The sequence below is a fragment of the Trichosurus vulpecula genome, chromosome 6 (assembly GCF_011100635.1).
Source record: "Trichosurus vulpecula isolate mTriVul1 chromosome 6, mTriVul1.pri, whole genome shotgun sequence".
In the NCBI taxonomy this organism is placed as follows: Eukaryota; Metazoa; Chordata; class Mammalia; order Diprotodontia; family Phalangeridae; genus Trichosurus; species Trichosurus vulpecula.
Window position 1 is genome coordinate 70,214,237 of NC_050578.1, and position 24,599 is coordinate 70,238,835.

At 35.5% G+C, this 24,599-nt stretch overlaps 1 protein-coding gene across 4 annotated transcripts in view; it reads left to right on the plus strand.

Moving 5' to 3' along the window:
- MAPK10 (mitogen-activated protein kinase 10) overlaps positions 1-24,599 on the plus strand; it is a 72,914-nt gene that overhangs the window by 33,802 nt on the left and 14,513 nt on the right. For all 4 annotated transcript variants that reach the window (XM_036762422.1, XM_036762424.1, XM_036762426.1 and 1 more), the window contains exons 8-10: positions 14,726-14,908; positions 18,334-18,458; positions 23,386-23,449. In XM_036762422.1, coding sequence (XP_036618317.1) covers positions 14,726-14,908; positions 18,334-18,458; positions 23,386-23,449 — 372 coding nt within the window. The remainder of the gene's footprint in view (positions 1-14,725; positions 14,909-18,333; positions 18,459-23,385; positions 23,450-24,599) is intronic.

Here is a 24,599-nt window from a genome sequence, read left to right on the forward strand (position 1 = left end):
AAATCTCCCTGCCTTCAAGGTGATTACAATCAAATGTGTCCAAGGGCAGATTTGAATTTAAGAAAATGTGTCTTCCTGACTCCAGGCCTAGCACTCTATCTGCAGTGTTGCCTAGCTGCCCTGTGGTCTTCTAACCATCGGGTTAGAAGGAACCTGTTTCATTTTGCTTTGTAATAGGAATTAGGGGTGTCTCAAAAAAAGACTGTTGGTTTCTAGAGGGGAATGACGGTCTGCTGACCTGGCCCCTTCACAAGATGGAGGCTCTAGGACAGACCTGCACACTTTGACAGTAGGTAGAGATCAGAATTAAAATGGGCTAAACCTCTTCAGCTGCAGATAGGTTAGACCAGAGACAGATTGACACGATGGTTGGTTGCCGCAGGTCATGTGACAAGCAGGAGGGTGCTCAGCGTCAACCCTACATTTTTTGTGGGCTGCCCAAAATCAGTATGTTGTACAGGCCTGCTCTAGGAGGGCCTCACCCACCAATGTAGTCAGGCTTACTGATGGGACCTTGAACCCAATGGTTCTAATGATAGGAAATACCCCCAAACCCTTCAAGGTCCCCCAGAATCCGTATGGACAGGTGCCACTTGCCTGGTTGTGGGATAGCGGGCTAGGGAGGCAAGATGGCATAATGCATAGAGAACTGCTCTCTGAGGCAGAAGGATCTGGGTTCAAGTTCTACCTTTGACAGATACTGACTGATTTTGGGCAGGCTCTTCCCATCATGGTGTTCTGGGTAATGCTGTAAGACTATGGTGCAGACCTGCAATGAGGGAGTCTCCTGGAAATTCTCTATACCAATCCCTACTAACAGTCTTAATTAGAAAGATTCAATTAGATTTAATTACCCAGAGGAATCCTATCCCCCAATTATTCTAGACAACAGACAACAACTTTAAATGTTTCAGGTCAATAATGACGTCATCATTTATATCAGTAAAAGAAATAGGAATCAGATTCCATTTCTTCGTAGGCATTAGTCTGTTCTATTAGCTCTCATGTAGAGGTGGGGCTGGGCCTGTGATTTCATTGGTATAGGGAACTCCAGGATCAGGAAAAATACCCTCTACCAGTTCAGATTGGTGAATTAGCGTAATAGGTGTCTTGTTTATTTCTTCCAAATTCTAAGAATGAAGAAAACCTCAGGGGCGTATTAACACCAACACTCTTCTTAAAACCAAGCCGTAAAAAAATTGGGACATGAGAAGAACACAGACGGCATTTTTTTTCTGTATTCCCAATTATATGTTTGAACTTTTGTTTATCTCATGTTCCTTTATCCTTGGTCTAGACTTGTGATTACACCGATGCAGGAAACTCCTTATTCTAATTGCAGATCAGCCAATGTTCTATAACTTATAGATTTAGAGGACTTTGTTGGGGGGGGCACTAAGAAGTGACCTGGAAAAACTAACAAACTGCTTTTATTTACTTATATTTGTTCTTTTCATTATTATTTGAAAATTGGTAGGAGATAGAATATCACAGGGAGATAGATTGTGAAAACTTTGCAAAAGTTTTCCTGAGACGAGACCTCACTTATTAGCTATGTTACAACCAATAACCTCTCAGACTCAATTTCCTCATTTGTAAAAACTGATAATAATAATAATAATAATAATAATAATAATAATAATAATAATAATAATAATATCTGCCTTGCCCTCTTGGACTTGTTGTAAGGAATAGATGAGATAATTCATGTGAAAGCATTTTGTAAGCTATAAAATACTCTATACCCATAATGCAAAGGTAATTTGATTAGACCCTTGAAACAAGGTGTTCTAAGGAACCTCAGCTAACTTGCCAAATGAATTGGTGAACTCAAGCCCTCAGACTTAGGCTATAATGTAAAATCAGGAATCATCTCATCCAGTGACTAAAGAGCCATCTCATCGATGGTTATGGAATCTGTGTCTCTCATTTACTCCAGAACTACCTGAACTCTGAAGATAAAAAAGATGAACATTCTGATAGACCAAAGAGAAAGTGAAGAAAGCACATTTTGAAATGAAGAAAGGGATTTTATACAAATGACCAACAGCCTATCTATTTCTGTGGTATAAAATTCTATATATTTAGAAGTTTTGACTTTCAGTTTTATCTTCTCATATATAGCCAGAGATTTTACCATGTTATAGAGCATTTTTTCTTGCAGTTTTATAAAAAAAAAATTATCATGACTTTCTTTGTTGATCAGTCATTGAGACAATAAGAAGCAGAATATAAAGAGAAAAGGATAATTTGGTAGCTGTGCTCAAGGAGAGAGCCATCTGTTTTCTCTAGCTTTGACAAACTTTATTTTCCATGAATATTGTTTACTTCATATTTGTTCATGTACAAAATGCACAGTCAGATTTTTCTGAGCAGACATTATGTTTTAAAATTTCAGAGGCTCTGTTGAGCTTCTGTTTAATAAAATTGCACAATCAGATCATCTCATTAAATTTATAATTAGTTTTAGAACCTTAGTGTAAGGCTGTCTTGCCCTTGGGGATGGCGGTTGGGGCATGAAATCAAATCATCATCCTGACCATCTTCTTTTGGGGGATTTATTGAAAGAAAAGGATAAAACCAAATTGTCTGGAGACTCTGCTTGATGAAAATGCCATTATGTAATTGGAAGGAGCATGTACTCTGATTACGTATTAGTATTGCCAAAGATCTTCGTTGACACCAAGGGAACATAAACCAGACTGTTGAAAAGATAGTTCACAAACTATCTGTGTTTAGCTGAGCTAGCCCACAGAGGGGTTCAATCAGTCACTCCCCAAGTATTAACTGAGTGCAGGGAGCTATGCTAAGCATTGGAAATACACAGAAATTGAAAATCAATACACCTCAAGCAAATCACATTCCAACGGTAGAGACAACATGTAAATACCTATGTACGTACAAGAGATATAGAACAGGAGAAAGTTAGATGAGAGCGAAGAGAGTCAGGAAAGCTGAGAAGTAAAGGGGAAGAGAGAGAGCATTCCAGGCATAGAAAATAATCAAATGCCCAGAACAGGGTGGTGGAGTACTGCATGTGACAAATAGACCAGGTCTGAGTATTTAGATGGTAGAGTGCATGAAAGGGAGTAAATTATAAGGCTAGAAAGGTATGACGACCTGTAAGTTCAGGTCATGAAGAACTTTAAATAGAAAGGATTTTTTGGAGATAATAGGGAGCAACTAAGGCTCATTGAGGAGCAGGGAGCAGGGGCAACATAGTTAGATCAACCATTAGAAAAATCACCTTGGTAGCTGAGTGAAGGGTGAATTGGAGTGGGGAGAGTCTTGAGGGAGAGAAACTGAATGGAGTTCATGACATGGAAGCAGAATATTGGGGGTGATTGTTTGCAAGATGTTCTCTTCATAGCTGAGGTTGATTAAAGGAGCAGGGCAGGGGAAGGCAGGAGAATGAAGAATTGGGAAATTAATGTAGTTGATGTCTTTATTCAAATGGAATCAGTCAATTAATTAGCAGGTAATTACTAGCCACCTACTATGGGCTGTGCACTGTTCTAGATACTTGGGCAAGGGTGGGGAACCTGGGGCCTCCAGGCCATGTGTGGGCCTCTAAGTCCTGAAGTGTGGCCCTTTGACTGAATCCCCTATACTTGGGCATACAGAGAGTGAAATAATCCTTCTTGCATGGAGATTACATTCTATTGGAGAAGACAAGTACATATAAAAATATATAGTCAAGTCATATCAACAAGCATTATTAAGTGCTTATGCCCAGACACTGTGCCAGGAATACAAAGAAAGACAAAAACAGTTCACAGTCCAATGGGGGAACATCATACAAACAATTATGTACAAATAAGATAAGTTAGAAGTAACCTCAGAGCAAATGTCTGGAAAGGCTTCTTTAGCAGGTGGGATTTAGCTAGGAAAGAAGCCAGGCAGGCCAGGAGGTGGAGATGGGGAAGGAGAACATTTGGGGTATGAGGGAGAGACAATGAAAAAGTGCAGAATCAGATGAGGTGTTTTGTTCAAAGAACAGCAAGGAAGGCAGAAGTCCCTGGCTTGCAGAATACATCGAGGGAAATAAGGTATCAGAAGACTGGAAAGGTTAAAGGGGGAGATGTTATGAAGACTTTAAATGGCAAACGTAATTTTTTTTATTTGATTCTATAAGTAATAGGGAGGCATTGGAATTTACTGAATGGGGGTGGGGAGATATTGTCAAACCCGAGCCTTAGGAAGATCACTTTGACAATTGGGTAGAGGATGGAGTGGAGTCGGGGGAGACCATCCTGGTGACTATCAATAGTGTAGCCATGAGGTAATGAGAGTCTGGACCAGAATGATAGTAATGTCAGAGGACAGAAGGGGATCATCTATACAGGAGAAGATGCTGAGATACATTGCATCAGCAGGACTTGACAAAGGATTAAATGTGTGTGGGGGAGTGGCAGTGGGGTTGAGAAAAAGTAAAGAGCTGAGATTGATACCAAGGTTGCCAGCCTTGGTGACTAGGAGGATGCGATGCCCCCAACAATAATAGGGAAATTAGGACAAAGGGTTTTAGGGAAAAGGCATGTTTTGGACTTGCGGAATTTAAGATGTCTATGGGACATCCAGAGAGGTCTAGGTAGTGCAGTGGATAGAGCTCTAGGCCTGGAGTCAGGAAGACTTGAATTCAAATCCAAAACCACTCCAGTATCTTTGCCAAGAAAACCCCAAATCGGGTCACAAAGAGTTGGACATGACTGAAACAATTGAACAACAACAAGATGTGTGTGTATATATATATATATACACACAATATATATAATATATATGTGAAGTGACTTTTGTATTTATTTAGTATTTTTTCTCCAGTAATATGTAAAAACAATTTTTAACATTTAGTTTTTAAAACTTTGAGTTCCAAATTCCCTCCCTTCCTCCCTCCCCACCCCGCCCCTATTGAGAAGGCAAGCAATTCCATATAGGTTATATATGTATAGTCATGCAAAACACATCCGTAATAGTCATGAACAACAAATATTTTAATGCTGTAGTTCTCTTCTGAGCAGAGATGACACACCAAGTGATATACTTGGCATATCAGATGGTAGAATATAGATGGTATAGAAAGTTATATGCTTTACACTTTAGAGATGAAGTCCACAGGTAACTGGCCTATCTCTATTTTACAGTATTTTGCAACCTTTAAGCATATAGTTTGAACTTTTTAATAAAACAGGCAAACAATATTGAACGATAGTGGATAGAATTAAGTGGGAAAATGGAAAATTCCTTGAATAATCTCTTCTAGGATTTCTTTTTAAAATAGAGTGTTGGTATTATTTAAGAAACATTAGATACTGCGACAGATTTCTCTTTCTTTCTATGGCTTTATGCAATTTGTCTCTCCTCAGCTACCTCTGCTTATCTCTGACTTTCTAATTTCACAAGCTAGATAACTGCAAATAAAAGAAAAGATGATTTTAACTATGCTTTAAATTTCAGAGTGGCAGTTCAGTTGTGCATATATTTATTTTGTATTGAATTATCCCATTTTAAAATTTAGCCTTTGCTGCCATTGTAAAACAATCATCCTAAAGAATCATGCTCTGGAGCTGGCCCATGATAGGTGCTTAATAAATGCTTATTAAGTGACTGATTGATTAATTATGAGATAAATACAAGGCTTTCTATTTAGAAACATTGCATGGATAGGATTGAATGAAACTGAGGCAGTATATTCCAAACCATTTGTTTTTGAGCTAGAATTACCTTTCTACTTTATTCAGATTTATAAACAAGAATAAATGTGTTTCATATGAAACACTTTTTCTTTTGCCATCAGAGCTTATTTTTTTAAGCACATTATTTGAAAGAATAAGGTAAAAACTAGTTTGGATATTTTCCAAACTAATATGTAGTCCAGACTCATTTATAATACAAATCATTAGGTTCCTACCGAATAAATAGAAATTAATTTTTGGAAAAGCAGGCAAGATGAATCATTTAATCAGAATTGCAAAGTTACATTAGCATATATTAGCTACCCAAGGGTAGCTAATGTTAGTTCAATAACACAGTAATGAGGGGAAGATTATGCTTGGTGGCCTGAACCACAGTTCTCTTGGCATCCAAAGGCCATCATCAGATACAGATAATAGAAACCTAGCGTCCTGTTTTGTAAATCGTTTGTAACATGCCTTCATTTATTTGTTCTTCTGCTGTTGTGTTCTTGTTTCCCTTCATTTCATTTTTGTTTTCAGTTAACATATAATCACTAGGGTATATCATTAGAGAAATGATTAAAGGTATAGTGCTATTCTTTGGCACTGATCACATTTTTCTAGCAATGATTGGTGGGAACAAGCACTATACTCACTCCTTTCCCTTTGAGCCTTTAAGGGAGAGCTGTTGAGATATGTACACACACACACATATATAAAATATACATGCACACATCTATACACATAGATATCAATAATAGATATCTATCTAGATAGATATGTATTTACATTTTAACATATCTTTGCTGTGCTGTATATTTTGGACAGCCACTTGGTGTATTTGAATCAAACCAAAATATTGAGTTTATAAACAATCATCCTTAAAATATTTGCAGAAGCTATCATATTTCTATAAGTCTTCTACAGGAAAAACATCTCCATTTCCTTCAACCAATTTTCATGACATAATGATAACATGTTTACATTTAACACTTTAAGGTTCATTAAACAAGTTTCTTCGCCAGAACAACCCTCTGATGAGAATGGTATATGTAAATATCATGATGAGGAAACAGGTGCTGAGTTGTTAATTGACAAGTCAGTTAACCTTTGTTTGTCTTAATCGACTGGAGAAGGAAATGGCAAACCACTCCAGTATCTTTGCCAAGAAAACCCCAGGGACCGCATGGTCCATGGGGTTATGAAGAGTTGAACACAACTGAACATACACACGTACTAGAACTGTATTAGAGTGCTGTTTCTGTCTGTCTCTCTATTTCTGTGCCTGTCTGTTTCTCTCATATTCAGGCTCTTATCAGAGATATTTGGTGATTTTTTTCCCCTGGTCAGCTATATAATTTCTTATCCTAATTGCATTAATTTTGTCATTCCAAAAGTTTTTCCATTTCATATTCTTGAAATTGTTTCTTGTATTTTACTTCTATCTCCTTTTGGTTAAACATTTGTCCTTACCCATAGTTGTGAAAGGGATATGATTGTTTGCTTTCTAACTTGTAATTTTTTTGTGGTTTGATGATCAAGACACATTTCCATTTTTGAATTTATGGTGGTTTATTGTGTAAGATGTTCCAAATATAACTTCTGCTAGATTGATTTCCAGTTTTCCTAGCAATTCTTGTCATATAGAAAATCTTTTCTAAGTAATTTATATTTTAGGGTTTATGGAATATTAGGTTATTAATTTATTTCTGATTCTTTTTGTCTAGATTATTCCATTACCTCCTCATATTTGGTGTTCTTTAATTTGAGTATTTTATATTTTTAGATAATTCATTTTTTGAATCGTTAGTTTTGTTGGTCTGTAACTGTGCATAGTAGGTTTTGAAAATTATTTTCCTTTTTCCTGGGTTTTCTGTGGTTTCATCCTGCTTGTTTTTAATTTTAATAATTTGATTTTTTTCACTTATTCATGTTTTTGATATTTCATATTTATTACATAATTATAGTATACATTATAACATATAGGATATTATATATTTGGCTAATTTATATTATATTTGGGATAAAATTATATCCTAAATTTTATCAATTTTATTAGTCTTTTATTTTGGTTTTCTTTATATGTTGGATTTATGATATTTAAAATTGTATATAGTTTATTAATTCTATCTTTTTCTATTTTGTTAATTTATGTTTTAGGAATTTTTCCCCTGAAAACTGCTTTTGCTGCATCACAGACATTTTGGTAGGCTTTCTCGTCATTAGCATTGTCTTTCACATATTGATTGTTTATATGATTTGTTCTTTGACCTGTTAATTATTTACTATTTTATTATTAAGTCCAGTTTGGCCTAGTGTGTTTTCTGTATCATTCAATGTTTTCATTGTGCTATGATCTATGAAAGATTTTGTTATATATTCCCCCTTTTTTACATTTATTTAAAATTTGTTTGTGCCTTAATATATTATATATGTGTATATGTATATAAAATTTGGTGCTGAGGAATAAATACATGCTTTAATGATTCTATTCAGAAGGTGATAGTCATTTAGCTCTAATTTCTCCACCAATTTGTCAAATTCTCAATTTTCTATTTCATTTATTTTGATTATTTTTTTCAGCTCTAGAAGAACAATAGCATGTTCTACTATTATTGTGTCACCATGCCTTCAGACCTTTGACAAATGATAAATACCACATCAGACATTTACTAGCTGTGTGACACTGGGCAAATCACTTGACCTCTCTCTGTCTCAATTTCTTTATCTGTAGAATGAGGATAAGAATAATGTTTATCTCCAAGGGTTGTGAGGACAAAATTAGATAATATTTTTAAAGTGCTTTGCAAACCCTCAGGTGCTATATATACATGCTATTTAGTAATAGTTTAGGTCTTTACTTGCACTCCTTCATCCTCACTTCTATTTTTAAAAATTCCACTTTTATCTTTATTCCCTTGTGTGCTTCTTTAAAGTCCTTTGTTGTTGTCGTCGCTGCTTTTGTCCCAGTTAAATTTTCCCTTTAAATAAAAATAACCTTTAAAGATTAAGAAATTTATTTAATTACTTATTTTTCTTTGATAATTGTGCACATTTACCATTCTTATGTTTCTGTCGTTTATGATACACAGAAGTCCCCTACTCTGCTTTGTCTTGCTTTTGGTATCCTTTTTTGGGTCAGGAATTCCTCAAATGCCTCTTGTTGAACATTCATCTGTTTTCTTAAATCATTAGATTTAGCTTTAAATCTACTATCCTATGAGGACTATTTGCAATATGGGCACTCAAAATTTCCTTTGAAAACATTTTGCTTTTTTTTCTGATTTGTGTCATCCAAGAAGTCACCCGAAGAAGTTATGATATATTTTAAATTTTAAATGTCAATGTTAACTTTCATTTATTCCACCTTACATTTTCATACCTTTAGGTGATTGCATTATCTCTGTTTTTAATTGCTTCATTTTTTCCTCTAATATCTTCAGGACTTTAGGAATATTGAGTCCATGATGAAAATTACTATAAGTGTTTAGTTGCAAAACAAGATGCATTATAATTTTTGATGAAAATATGCATTTTTAATGGGGAATAAAGTGTACAGTTTTTATTACTTGCTCAGCTCACTTTACAACAATAAAAAAATTATCCTTAAACCTTATTGCACTATGGTGCTAAGTTAACAAAAGTGCATTTATGATTTTTTAAAAGTAGTTATTAATGGTAGGTTTGATGGCCATGTTTGATACACACACACACACACACACACACACACACACATATAGCATGGCAAACAATGACCATGTTGGATATATAGCAAGGCAAACTTAATAAGTGATGATGTAACTATAAGTCATATAACTACTTAGTCCTCATTTTTGGTTTGAAGTCAAGTATCCTGTAATAGTAAATGATGAATTGTTACCTTTATGCTGCAGAGCTTTCTTGATGCAAAATTGAATGTTTCATAGGACATAGTTGACTATTCAAGAAGTGCATCTTTTTGTATTATCTAGGTTGCTAAAAGAAGGAAGAGTTCTTCATGTGAATTATATTTAATCAACTTAGAAGTTTCTATGCTAACCCATCTATATGTTTCTAAGACACATAACACGTAGTGCTCTTCCTTTCATAAGGATACTTTTTGTCTCTCCCATATTATACAGGTGGGATTTACATTAGACCTGACTTCTAAGGAATTATTATGCATAACTTTAAGCTAGTTTTCATTAAACATGAGCTGTCTAGTTTTTTCCTTCGGTTATTATTACTCCTTTCAAGAAAAGTATTGCATCCTTTCCTACTTTTACATTTCAGTTTTTGACAATTTTTCTGCATTCTTACCAGTTAAAAACTGAGTTACTAATTTCTTTTTACCCTAGTTTAGCACTGTCAAATTATCCATAATCTAGAAAGAAATTGTGCTAATTTGGCTTTCATTTTTAGTAGGAAAGTATCTAAGCTATTACATAATAAAAAGGTTTAAGATTTGCCCCATGTATTATTACTTTTTGCTATGCTTTAAATTTGTATTTTCAGTGAATAAAGTCTGTCTTGTCATTTGCCAGGGATGACAAATCTTGTTCAGTTGAATCATTTCAGTATCTAGTAGTCCTTTTCTGAACAATGCTCAGGACTGCCACCAACCACTTGAGTAGACCATTGCTGCTTTACTTAACAAACAACCTGAATATCGTGTTCCTTACCAAGCTTTGCACCTAGAACTTTTCTGTTGAAATTTCCATTCTTTAGGAAGCACATAATATTTTAAAAATTATTTCCTTGAGGGAGATGTTAATAATTTATTGCGTACCTTTCAAATATACCCTCTCCAATGTAGATCTTTGGGTGATGTATTCAGTTTTGTAGAATACTATTCTTAAAATTCACAAAGCTGGTGGTGAGGTACACCAGATTTTAAATTGCTCTCCAGGGATACATCAACTAGATATTTCTTTCTTTTAAAAAGTTAATAAATGATATTTTTTTTGCATCATCGTAACTTCCAAATGACTTCCTAACACGTTCCAGTAGACAACCCAGTTTTATAACAATTAAGTTCTGTTAAGCAAAACAAATCAACACGCTATCAATGTCTGAAAATGTGTGCCTCATCCTGAACCTAGAGTCCACTTTCTGCCTGAGGAGATGGGGATTGTATGCCATCAGCTCTCTGAAGTGAAAATCAATCGCTGCATTGATAAGAGTTTTGAGTTCAATGTTGTTTGCCTTTACAGTATTGTTCTTTTTTTCATTATTATCTCCTGATGGGTTAGAGAAATGATTGATTTGTTCGGTCATTTCAGTCATGTCTCACTCTTAGTGACTCCATTTGGGGTTTTCTTGACAAAGATACTGGAGTGGTTTGCCATTTCCTTCTCAAGCTCATTTTACAAATGAGGAAACTGAGGCAAACAGGGTTAAGTGACTTGCCCAGAGTTACATAGCTAGTAAGTGTCCAAGGCCAGATTTGAACTCAGGTATTTCTGTCTCCAAGGTCAGAGCTCTATCCACTTGCATGACCTAGCTGCTCCAAAATGATTGATGGGACTGTAAATTGGTTTTTGCTTCAAGAGGATGAAAAACAGCAAATGCTTTGAATTTCTGAGTTTCTAAAACACATCTCAAGAAAATTCCTATTAAACTTGTACTTTACTTGAATGATATGAAGACCCAGACGAATCATACAACTGTCATTTCTATCACTGTATGAAATGTTATTGACATCTTACACACAGTTAGGGATGGTCAGTCAGTCAATAAACATATATGTGTCTACTATGTGCTAAGTCTTGGGGATATAACATGTCAATAACTAGGTAGATAGTGATTTTTTACTTAAACAGGGAATATACAAGGTCCTCATCTTTGCCAGCTATCAGAATCTCCAGTACTGGCCCAAAGGAAAGCCCAGGATTTCAGAAAGTGTTGCAGAAAATGTAAGGAAGTTTTAAACCTCATTGAGATAAGAGGAAGGTAGGAAGTGTGCCATGCCTGTAGAAGTATCTTGGTAGTGTATTGTATAGAGTACTGGACACAGAGCGAGGAAGACCTGAGTTCAAATCCAGCCCCAGATACTTACAAGCTGTGGGACCTGGGCAAGTCAATTAACCTTTGACTGTCTCAGATTCCTCCTCTGTAAAATGAGGTTAACAATAGCACCTACCTTCCAGGGTTGTTGTGAGTGTGAAATGAAATAATGTTTGTAAAACATTTAGAGCAGTGCCTTAATAAATGCTTGTTTAAACAAAAAAGACTGTGAATTCCACTTGGAGAGATGCTTAATTCTTCATGAAGCTGTAGTTAGTTTTGAGCTTTCTCATGATTTCCAAACTTAATTTCAGATTCTTATATTCTTGTGGATGTAGAAAAGTAGCTGTAATTATGTTGCAGGCTTTTAAATTGAGCAATTTAAAATTCAGATGTATATTGAGTTTAATAAATTAAATGGGGAAAATTATTATTCATAGCATAGTTATCTGTGCTCTGAATGGTAAATTCTAGTGCCCTACCTTTGTAGCAATGAAAACAAAAGTGATAACTACTCTACGTTGGATTTCTGAATGCAGCTAGCATAGAAAGACCAAACTGGAAGATGAAAGGATAGTTTTTCTATGCAAAATAATTTAGAGATGCATTCAACTGGATTATTGCTATTTGACAATAAAAATTTTTTTCACGTCCCATTTCATTAAGTCCATGATATTGTTTTGGGTTTGTGCGTATTTGTAGATTCTTGCCTTGTGAATTTGGAAAGATTCTACAGATAATATTACATAGAAGTGGTGTTGAGTTTTGGAAAGATATTTATAGTATAATGCATTTTTATCATTAGGAAGTGGGTTCTTTTCCTCCAAATACAAAGATTTTAGAAATTTAAGCTATTGCTTATTAGAGAAAAATAAATAGCTATGTGTAAGATTATATATATGTGTATATATACACATATGTGTGTATATACATGCATATATACACATATGTGTGTATATACATGCATATATACACATATGTGTGTATATACATGCATATATATGTTAGATGGAAGTTCATTTTAAAGGAGAAGGCACCAGCAACTGGAGGGGAGGAAGAGGAAAGGCCTTTTACGGAGGGCAGAATTCGAGTTGTATCATGAAGGAAGCCAGGGAAACTGAAGATGGAGGGGAAAAGGAACTAAGAGGAAGTAAGTAGAAAGAATAAAAAGGAAGAAAGGTGTGGAGCATGTTCTAGGCCAGGGCTTCTTAAACTTTTTTCTGTTGACCCCTTTTCGCTTTTAGGCAGTGTTAGTTGGCATTGCGTGGCCCAAGGGCATGGGTAGTGCAAAGCAAGCGTGCTTTGTGTTCAGAACCAAGACTGCTGTGAAGTTGTGGGATTTATCATGGGCAAGTGGCACCAGAAACACCTTGGATTCGTTACGCTTTTGATTTTGAATTTCTTTTTGGTCATTGGATATCCAGAAAACTTTTATTGTTGCCAAATTTTTCACGACCCCATATGGGGTTGTGACCTGCAGTTTAAGAAATGCTGTTAAATCGAGGCATGGAGGACAACCAAGCAAAGGTATTGAGATGAAGGTTGGCATCAGTAGACAACGCACAACAAGTAGAGTGTGGAGTGTGTGAGGAGGACTCCTTTTGATGTCTTCAGTGTAGGAATGAATCCTCACGTTCTCTGCACTATTGGAGAATTGCCCAGAACAGATGAGAGACTAAATGACTGGGCCATACAACCTCCATGCCTCTAAGGTAGGAGTTAAACCCAGGTCTTGTTGTATACTATTGTCATATTACCTCTCAAGATCAATAGATGTTTAAAAAATTAACTGATTCCATTTTCTTTCAAGATGACAGATTGAACCATAGTCGAATTTAATATCCTTGTGGTATCCTTGATACCAAGTTAATTAACTCAGTGTTATAATCAATCATGTGAAATATAGAACAATTGCCTTGATAGGGACCCCTCACCTCTTTTGGTTTATAGCAGCTTCCCTCGATTTTTAGCAAAGCACGCATTTCCTGATGTTTCACAGTCAATATCCAAATTGATGCTGTAGATGCAGCCAAATCTGAATTCATGTCCATGGAGTGATACAAGTCACACATAGAGTATGTCATAGGAAAACATGAAAATGAAATTATTTTAGTTTTATAGAGTGCAGAGAAGGGGAAAGGCAATTTATGCCAAACATGGGAAAAGTAATATTTAAAACAAAACTTCCTGTCTTAAACATAATAATTGTGGATTCTTAATGGAAAAACATGCTCATCCCTGGGTTCTAAATCTGCCGGTTATGTGACTACCATTCATATGCCATTTCTCCTTCTAAGTCAGTTTTTCCACTAGGAAAAAAGTAATTAATTTAACTCTGATTAAATAGTTCTATGCGGAAGGAACTACACTAGTCACTGGGGATATGAAAATAAACAAAAATGGCAGGGATTGATCTCCCGAAGAGCTTATATTCTTGGATAGGATATGTACGTAGATAAGATAGGGACCAGACCTGTGATTTTGTTCATATGGGGGACAGAGGAAATAAGCATTTATATAGCGCCTGCTGCATGCTAGACACTGTGCTGCAAGCTTCAGGAACTCTCACATGAGGAAACTCCCTTTGCCTAAGCAAATGGACAATTTCTCCTGCACTTAGAGAGTTTCTAGAATTTGGAGAGGTTAAATGATTTACCCAGAACCACACAGTCAGTATGCATCAGAGGTCGAAAGTGAACCCAGATCCTCCCAGATTCTAGGCCACTATACCATATATCATCCATTAATAAATAAATACCAAATTTGCGAGGAATGAAAGAATACTAATATGAAAACCATTCTCCAGGTGTCTGATTACATTACCCCGTAGTAACAGAGCTATCCTTTGCATGCATGGTATTTTGTTTTTGGGGTGAGGGAGGGAAATTTGAAATGTTTAATCCAGTCATCAGGGTAGAGTCCAAGAGATAATTGTCATCGGAGATTAAAATTTCCATAGGAATTCATTGCTTGAAAATTCCTGGATCTCGAGAAATAATTAGTCGCATTGTGAGATAGCAGTAGCTAGTGGAGTATACTTCTTTTTCCCTTAACTGTTTGATCCTCAGATATCGATCAATGGAACAAAGTAATCGAGCAACTAGGAACGCCTTGCCCAGAATTCATGAAGAAATTGCAACCCACAGTAAGAAACTACGTGGAGAATCGGCCCAAGTATGCAGGGCTGACTTTCCCCAAGCTCTTTCCAGATTCCCTTTTCCCTGCTGACTCCGAGCACAATAAACTTAAAGGTATGTTAAGCAAAGGTGCTTTGTCGCATAGTGTGGAGGAAAAGTTCGACAAGATGGAATTAATGACCAGCTCTTGGTTGGAGTAGCCTTTTTTTAAATTTTCCATGTAGGGGGTGGGGCAATGAGCATCATCTTTGGGGCATGCATGATAGAAGGGAAATAAATTCTAAGTGACATGAAATAAAATTACCTCTTTTATTTGATATTCAGAATATCTAACATGTTAGGAGGGAAAAATAAGCCTTTACAGAATCAATAAGTGTTCTTTTTGTCTGCCTCTGAGCTCATGCTTTCCCTCCCTCTCTCTTTTGTGATGACTGACATTTGTATAATAAAGTTGCAAAGCTTAGCATTGTTCCCTTCAAGGAAAGTGACATTTAAAGGTGTAAGTGACTAGCCCACAGTAGTCCTACATCTTTAAGAGGTGGAATTTGAATCCAGGTAATCTTGACCATCTGGTCCTTGCTGTGTGTGTGCGTGAGAGAGAGAGAGAGAGAGAGAGAGAGAAATACATTTACACTCACACATTCACACAGGGGAAAAGCTTTCCAATAAGATTTTTCAGCTTGAGAAGCTTTCCAATCTTTTGAGTTTTTAACGTACTGGAATATCTGTGAGTTTATCTCAGTTGTATAGTTTTAGACTATTAGAACTACATGTGAATGAAAGTATTTAATAAAATTTCAATTTCAAGAGCAAACTAATGGCAACCAAAAATATAGTTTTGCCTTTTAACGGCGAATTCTTACTGCATGAAATTATGCTGAAATCCATTAGCATCAAGTCTCCTCCTGAGAATATTAACTACCTGAACAAAATTCCCAGTTTCAGTTTTTAAGGGGATTCACCTGCTTCTATTAAAAGTCAGAGAAATACTGTATTAAATGAAATAATTGAATTTGACTTACGTGGCTATGAGCCAGTACCCTAGATTTGATGATGACACCATTTGTTTCCCCCCATAGCAAACTTTATTTAGGAAAAAAGTTTAAAACCAGCTAAACTATTGAAGCAGCAAATACAAGAAATCCAATATTAGACATATTTTTCAAAGGGCATATTCTATTTCCTTTTATCTTTTTCCAGGATATTTTTCAGAATGGCTCTAAATCTGATAGATATTGTAGTTTCTGCTTTTAATATTCTATATCTGAGGGGGTGGAAATATTCTAATGATAATAAACATAGAAGGGAAAAGGCAGGAAAAAAGATAGCATCATGTTAGTTTGTAGTCGAAAACATTCTAGAACCTATTAAAAGTAGATATTGCAGTCATGGTCCACTTGATTGTTAGGGTGCTGTGAGAAAGATTTTTAGATTTTAATGATTGGGAAACTTGTGACATATGTAACACCTCTGTCCTTTAGTCTTTACTTTCCTTATCTGTAAAATAAGGAGGTTGGATTAGATTATCTCTAAAGTTTTTTTCCAGTTCTAAGTCCTATGATCATGAATTAATTAAAAGCAAACATGTATAAAGGACCCACTGTGTACATAGTGTAGTACTAGGTCCTAAGGGAGATTGATATTTTATCTAAGACTTGGTCCCCAACATCCTAGAGGTGACAGTCACACACACACACACACACATACACACACACACACACACGTAATACACAATAATACATGATATATGTGTTAGAGAAATACAACAACAAAATACTGTATTCAGTCCAGGATACAAGAGAAAGGGCAAAGTCATTACCAATAGGGAGAAGCAACGATGTTTTTAAAAAGGAGATGGCATTTTGGTTGGACTTAAGAGAGGAGCAAAAACATTTGAATTTCTCAGTCACAATGATGTTTTTTCCAATATTAATAGATTAGTAGAACAATAAAATCTTCTTTATCCCCTTTTTGTAAGTAATCTCTAATGTTAATTCATCAATTCAAAAGCACCAACTTTCTTTTTCTTCTTAGGTAGAGATTTTTTATTAAATAAAATAAACAGTGCAATGTCTTTTTATTTGTTTTAATTGGAAGATTTTGCTTTCTTTCCTTGAAAATTTGTCTTCTTTATAATATATTCCACTATGCAAAAGCCAAATGTATTTCAATACTGCCTCCAAGTGGTGTCAAACTCATATGGAAACAGATCCCTACAGCCCTGTGTTGACTTGGAAAACCACAAATTTACATTATCTATGTTATACTGTTTTTTTATTTATTCTGTTAAACATTTCCTATATTTCAATCTGCTCTGGGCTGATCCTTGGGCAGCAAGTTGGATACCTCTGATCTAGATACTCTGGTAACTAGCATTGTGCTTTATGCCTACATTTCTTTTCTTCATTATGTTCTTTTGTTTTAGTAGTGTACTTCACAAAATAATATTTTAAATTTAATGTTAACTTAACTGTAGAGTTTTCCAAAGAAAGGGAGTGAATGAAAGATAAAGGGTTAGAGGCAATACAGCCCAATGGAAAGAGCAGTTCTGGGGTTAGGGGACGTGGGTTCAGACCTCCTTCTCACTCTTGGATGTCACTAACCTCTGCGATCTTGGAAAAGTCTCATTAACTCTCTGGGAATCATATTTTTTTTTTCATCTTTAAAATGAGGAGATTGGACTAGAGTGTTTAAGAGGTCCCTTCTAGGTATAAATCTGTGATCTTGTGTTACCCCAAAAAGGAGTGGGAATAATTTATTTTCAGACTGGAATCTCTGGCTTTTATTAGCTAGCTCATGGCCCAGGTCATACCATTTAACCCATCCACCTCTCTTTCCCGATAAGTAAAATGGAAATACCAAATGCCCTCCAGTGGACAAAAAGATATTTGTATTTTTACAAAAGGATTAAAACCAATGATAATTTTCTCATCATGCTATTAAAAGTAATTTTATTACTTATAATCATAATTATATAATGTATCACTTATAATCACAAAGTTAGTAAATGATACTGATTTTTTCACAGAATCAACTGATTTTAGAATAATGATTTTCATAGACTCAAGATATGTTAGTTATCTTCCTATGATTAACTTCACTATTCCTATTAACAAAAGAAAAAAAGAGGACATTTCTACTATCTTTGCATCAGTAGCTGAGTTGGCCAGAATTGGCCCTTAGCAAAGCTATATAACTGAAATAGAACTCTTAATCCATATATATCTAAGAGTACGCACATGTCAACAAATGAAAACCTGAACTAGATGAATCTCAGTGTTCCAAGATTTATTATGATTTATAATATCAAAGGAGGGAAGTCTCATGGTATGTTAGTCCTCCAGACTCCTGAATAAAACAAACCTTGGAGATATATGCAAATAGAAAATTCATTTTGTTTTCGAGAAGGTCAAAAATGAATTGGTGTTTGAAATGAAGATTTATATTTGGTCCACACCAATAAATATTATTTCTCTTTCCTCTTGCACTACCTTCTCTCCACCCAATCACTTAGAATTTTGCTTTTTTTGTAATTTCAGCCAGCCAAGCCAGGGACCTTTTGTCAAAAATGCTAGTGATTGATCCAGCCAAAAGGATATCAGTGGATGATGCCTTGCAGCATCCATACATCAACGTCTGGTACGATCCTGCAGAAGTAGAGGCGGTAAGGCATAGCTTTTTCTTTTCTCATCTATGGATGAACATAGCCATGTTTTACCAAGCTGTGAAAATTAGAAAGTAACCACAGACCAAATGAAACAAACTAGATTTTCTCCCTATTTCTTTAATCCAGTTAATATTTTATTATCTCTAACTCTCAAGTTGTTTTATGTTCTCTGTGTTCCTCATGTCATGTTTTTTTGAAGTAGAATGTTCCTTATTCTAAGAAACATAGTGTACAAAATCTCTAGTCGCTTCCTATATATATTTAAGCCAATTATATCATTTCTGCTGCTATCTTATCAGGGGAGAAAACAACACGTAGAATTGGTTACTTTGTTACCATTTCATTTAAAAGTACACCTGACAACTGCACCAATAAGTCCTAACATTGGTGCATTATAACCCCCGTTATAATGTTGCTGTTGCCAGGAAACCGTATCCAAGTGATACCTTACTTTGTTGCAGGTATGAGGGGAAGAGGGGAGGAATTTTTTTTCCATTTAAATTAGCTTGAATATCACAGTCAGCTGAATATCACTGTTTTCAGCAATATATTTAACTATTTCTCTCAACACTCATGGATGATATTGAATGGTGTCAGTTCATTCTAGAAGCTAAACTTGGCCTAATGTCAGTTGGTTATATGCCTTTGAGCAAATCTATGTTACAGGGGGCATATATAGTTCCATAGGAAGGATTTTGTAAACAGGACAGCAAGGACCGATACTAGTAGTTGAATAAGTTAGCTCTACTCACTATAGCAGCGGAATGAAGGTTCCCTGTGTTTGAAGACTTTGGAAATGAGGAAGAAATCCATTTTCCCTACTCATTTCATTTCCTTCATTTGGCACCAAATGCTTCTCCTCATGAGTGATTAATTGTGTAGCAGACCTGCTTTTAGAAAGGAGGCAAAATGCATATGACCTGGGTGTTCAAAGGAGCTTTATTTTAGGGGCAGCTAGGTGGTGTAGTGAGTAGAGCACCGGCCCTGGAGTCAGGAGTACCTGAGTTCAAATCTGACCTCAGACACTTGACATACTTCCTAGGTGTGTGACCTTGGGCAAGTCACTTAACCCCAATTGCCCTGCTATTCCCTCTCCAAATAAAATAATTTTAAGAAAGATATTTTTTTGCAACTAATACACAAAGGTCCTAAAAAGAGGATAAAAGCTTTTCTAATTAACACAGCTATGTAAAAATATATGTACATATGTTTGTGTGTGTGCATGTGTGTATTCAACAAGAGGTTGGCTGACCACAAACCCCCTGGGATTTATAGCTCTTCCCAATTTAGTAAGAGAGGAAATTCACACAATCAGTCGTGAGATGAGAGGCAGGATGGGGTGCAGGCAGAAGCTTGAGAGTTTGGAGACTCTCAAGGAAAACAAGGAGAGAGAAGGGAGAGGTGGCAGTCGTCTCGTGGTAGCAACATGACCAAGATGGTAGCCAATGTCTTTTGTGCATTAGACCAGGAGAAATTACTTTCCAAATGGATATACTAGAAGATGTGAATGTGTTTTTTTTAATTATAGGTGCTTGTTCCAGTAGTAGGTATACTGAAAGAAACGACCCTGCTGAAGGAACAAATGGATGGGCTTTATCCTATCCCAGTGTTACTTCCTCTTGTATTTTTATAAATTTATTCTGGTAAAGAATACATTTCCCTGATTTAACAACATGTCTAATAAACACTTGCAGCAGAACCTGTCCTTACGTAGGCAGAAACAGACCATCTTAAAATCGAAAATAAATTTGAAACCATATGTTCTCTGGTCCCATATAAAAAGAGGACATTAAAATAACTTTTAAGAAAAAAACTGATAAAATGGATTTGAAATGGTATAAGTTATTTAGGTATGAAATAAAATTATCAATTTTAACTTTTATGATCATCTTTATCACTTTAGTTAACAACTGCTCTATACACAATTGTGAAAGGTGCCTCCTTCCCTTCTTTGCTAATTTATGATGAGACTTTTAATATCTAGCTCAAGTATCCACCTGAAACATTTTGTTAAATAGCATGAGATAATAACCTAAGTCTAATTTCTTCCAGATTGCATTCCAGTTTCCCTAGAATTTTATCAAATAGTGAGTCCTTACTCTCAGTAGCATGTATCTTTTGATTTATCACACAGTATGCTGCTATGTTCAATTGCTTCTGGGTTTTGTATACTGAATCTGTTCTGTTGTTAAACCACTAACAAATATTTTAGGTGATTCTTACTTTGAGGTGTAGTTTGGGATTTGGTGCTGCTAGGTCCACTTCCTCCCAATCTTGTTTTTACGAATTCAGTCGACATTCTTGACCTTTTGTTCCTTCTGATTAATTTTTATTCTTTTGTCTAGTTCTATAAAGTAATCCTTTGATAGTTTGGTACAGTACTAAAATTTGTAAATTCATTTAGGTTTTTATGATATTTTTATTATAGTAACATGGCTCAACCACAAGGAATTAATATAATTTCAGTTATTTAAGCCTTTTACTATTTCCATAAACATCTATAAATGGTGGCTTGTGATTGTATTCATTTAAGTTCTGAGTGTATCTTGATAGGTGGACTCCTCAATATTTTGTACATTCTGTAGTTGTTTTGAATGGAATTTTTTCTTTCTTTTTCTCCTAGAGCTTCTTGATAATATATAGAGCTGCTGGTGATTTGGGAGGCTTATTTTATATTCTGCTGCTTTATTGAAATGATCTTAATTAATTTTGCTTCCTTCTTACCTATGCTTAGTCCTGCTATTTCTTTATCTTGCCTCATTGAAAGAGCTAGAATTTCTAGAACTATATCAAATAATAGTGGTCACAATGAACATCCTTGTTTTGCGCTTGATCTTACTAAAAAGGCTTCTAACATTTCTCCGTTCCAGATAACTCCAGCTCCTGATTTTAGATAGGATTTAAAATATCAAGGAATGGTTTGTTTTTAATAAGATTTTTATGTTTTTAACATGCATACTTAATAGCTTTCCAGAATGGTTGGACTAGTTTACATAGCTCTACCAGCAATGCACTAGTGTACCTATTTTCCCACATCTCCTCAAGTATTTGTCATTTTCCTTTTTTGTCATCTTAGCTAATTTGGTGAATATAAAGTGATACCTCAACGTTGTTTTAATTTGCATTTCTCTAATTACCAGTGATTTAGAGCATTTTTATATGACTATTGATAGCTTTGATTTCTTCCTCTGAAAACTGCTTCTTCATATCCCTTGGCCATTTATAAATTAGGAAATGGTCTTATTCTTATAAATTTGGTTTAGTTCTTTACACATTTGAGAAATAAGACCTTTATCAGAGAAATTTACCACAAAGATATTTCCCTGGTTTCTTGCTTCTCTTCTTATTTTAGCTGCATTGGTTTTGTTCATGCAAAAACTTTTCAACTTTACATAATCAAAATTTTCCATTTTACCTCCCATAAAACTCTCTATCCCTTTCTTGGTCTTGAATTCTTCCCCTGTCCTCCTATCCAGATATGCTACACTAATTTGCTTATATCAACCTTTATTTCTGAATCACATGCCCATTTTGAGTTTATCTTGGTGAATGGTATAAGATGTTGGTCTATGCCTGGTTTCTGCCAGACCACTTTCCAGTTTTCCCAGTAGTTTTTGTCAAACCATGAATTCTATAAATTTCTTATAACCTTGAGTATATTACTTTGAGTCCAGTCCAAAATGAGTACCTCATCATGCCAGTCAAGACTAGATTTGAATGTCCTGTGAATTTGTAAATAGCACTTTACTATTTTTAGTGGTAAATATATTTCAGATTTGTAGAAGGGTAATTCTTGAAAAACTGGTCAGACATTATTTTGGTCCTCCAATATTGAGGAAAAACATCAAGTTCCTCCTCATACAGTAGTCATACTTTTGAAAATAATATCTGAGATTATATCTAGTTCTGAGATTTTTATTTGGGGGGGGGTGTCACAATATGTGTTGTTGTCATTGGGTGAGGCGTTTTCTTCATGAAGAAAAATTCTACCAATGTAGACCAGCAGCTCCTCTATGGCTTATAGTTTCAGTTGTTTGGGGAAATGGGAAGTCAACTGACTTACTCAAGGGAACGTGGGTCTTCCTAAGAAGGCCCACTCCCTATCCACTATGTCTCATTGTCTCCCATTTAACATTTAACACAACTTGACTCATTTCTTGAAGAGTCCTATTGACTGAATGGGCGTTACCTCACTCTAAATGAGTACATGAAAAGGCCTTAGTCTAAAAGGGTCAGGGTCTCCCATTGCATCCTGGGTCATCTCCAGTCATCTTGATGAATATCTTGTCACTGGACCCAGATGGCTCTGGAGGAGAAAGTGAGGCTGGTGACCTTGCACAGCCCTCCCTCACTCAAATCAAAGTCAACTGCAAGTCATGTCATCATTTCTCTGATACCATGGTCCTCTTTGAAAATGAAGGACAAACACAACAACAACACAACACTAAGCACCTAACGACCATTGGCTAATAATAAACTAAATAAGGGCTCCTATGAGGAACCAAGTTTGTCACTCAATCAATTTCTTGTTGGATTAAGAATCAAAGGGACTCTTCCTAAGCTTACACTTTGGGGAAAATCTCCAGACAGAAGGCTGTCTGTTACTTCACCCCCAATATCTCAATCTTGTGGGATGATTCCCAGCACAATTTCTTTTATTTTTCTTACTGACCTAATTACTCTAAAGCAGGATTAAGTATATCTTTGTTGTATCTTTAAGATATCTTACACTTTGACTCTGTGCTCTAAGTGAAATTCCAGGTTCTGAATAGACCAGTAAGCATTCAATATCTATATTATATTCATTCTATTCTGTACCAAAGTATGCAAAGAAATGGGAAAATCCTCCTATATTGTTATTTTATGTCATGTGTACATATTGTTGTTAGTAGGAAAAATACTTATATTTGTTTCTATTCTATAGCCTCCTCCACAGATATATGATAAACAGCTGGATGAAAGAGAACATACCATTGAAGAATGGAAAGGTAAATATGTTGACAAAGTAAAGTAAAAGTCTTTTTTTTTGTTGTTTTGTTAAAAATCAGAATGTGACATCTCTAAAAACTCAGAAAATACACTGAAACATTTCCTACTTGATGTAACAATAATTATCATTTAAATTGTCTAATACTATCCAATCTAATGTTCTCTAAATCTTCAACAGTTCTTACATTCTAAAGTTAATGCTGCCCTTCTACAGGGAAGAGCAAGATACAACAAGAAGCAAATATTTATTAATTACCTACTATATGCAAGGCACTGTGATGAAATAAATAACAGTCCCTCCCCTCAAGGAACTTATATTTGACTAGGTGGTACAATCTAAAAATAGATAAAGAAAGACAAGCTATTTTAGAAGTGGTCAGAGCTTGACCTGAGCTTTGAAGGAAGCTCATGTTTCTCTGAAGTAGGGATGCCAAGGGAATGCAAGCCAGGTATGATCAGTCAGTTGTTAGTTAACAAGCATTTGCTACTCTATTCCAGGCACTGTGCTAAGTACTGACTGGGGATGCAAAGCAGGGAAAAGTTGCTGCCCTCAAGGAGCTTACAGTGCAATGGAGGGTATAACATGCCAACAACTAGGTACACATGAGGTATATATGGTGTAGATCTTCTAAGAAGATTGAGCTGAGTCTTGATGGAGTCTAGGGACTGGAGACAAGGAAGGACAACATTCCAGGCAAGGGTACAGCTAGTAAAAAAGCATGGATTTGGGCTATGGAATGCTATCTTCTGGCTTTTTTCTCTCTTCTATATTGTGAGTTTCTAATGGATTTGGAGAACTTTTTCAGTCTTCAGGACCCATCAAAACTCCACAACTACCTAAGTTGTAAGAACTTGAATTAGTTGTTAAATTGAAGGTGCTTGTTATAGAAATTTTCAACACAATTAAAGTCCAGTCATCATCACAACCGATCTTGTGCTCTCTACAAAATGAATAAATAGAAAACAAATAAACAAAAATCTGATGTAGTCATCACAGCTTTCAACATCTCCTATTTTTGATGCCAAACTCATCTACTGGTGATACTTCTTTCCTCACCCTCACTTTACTTTTTACTTATTCTACTCTTCTTTTGCTGTCCATTGTTGTTATTGTTGTGTTTGTCCTTCCTTTTTGAAGAGGACATGACA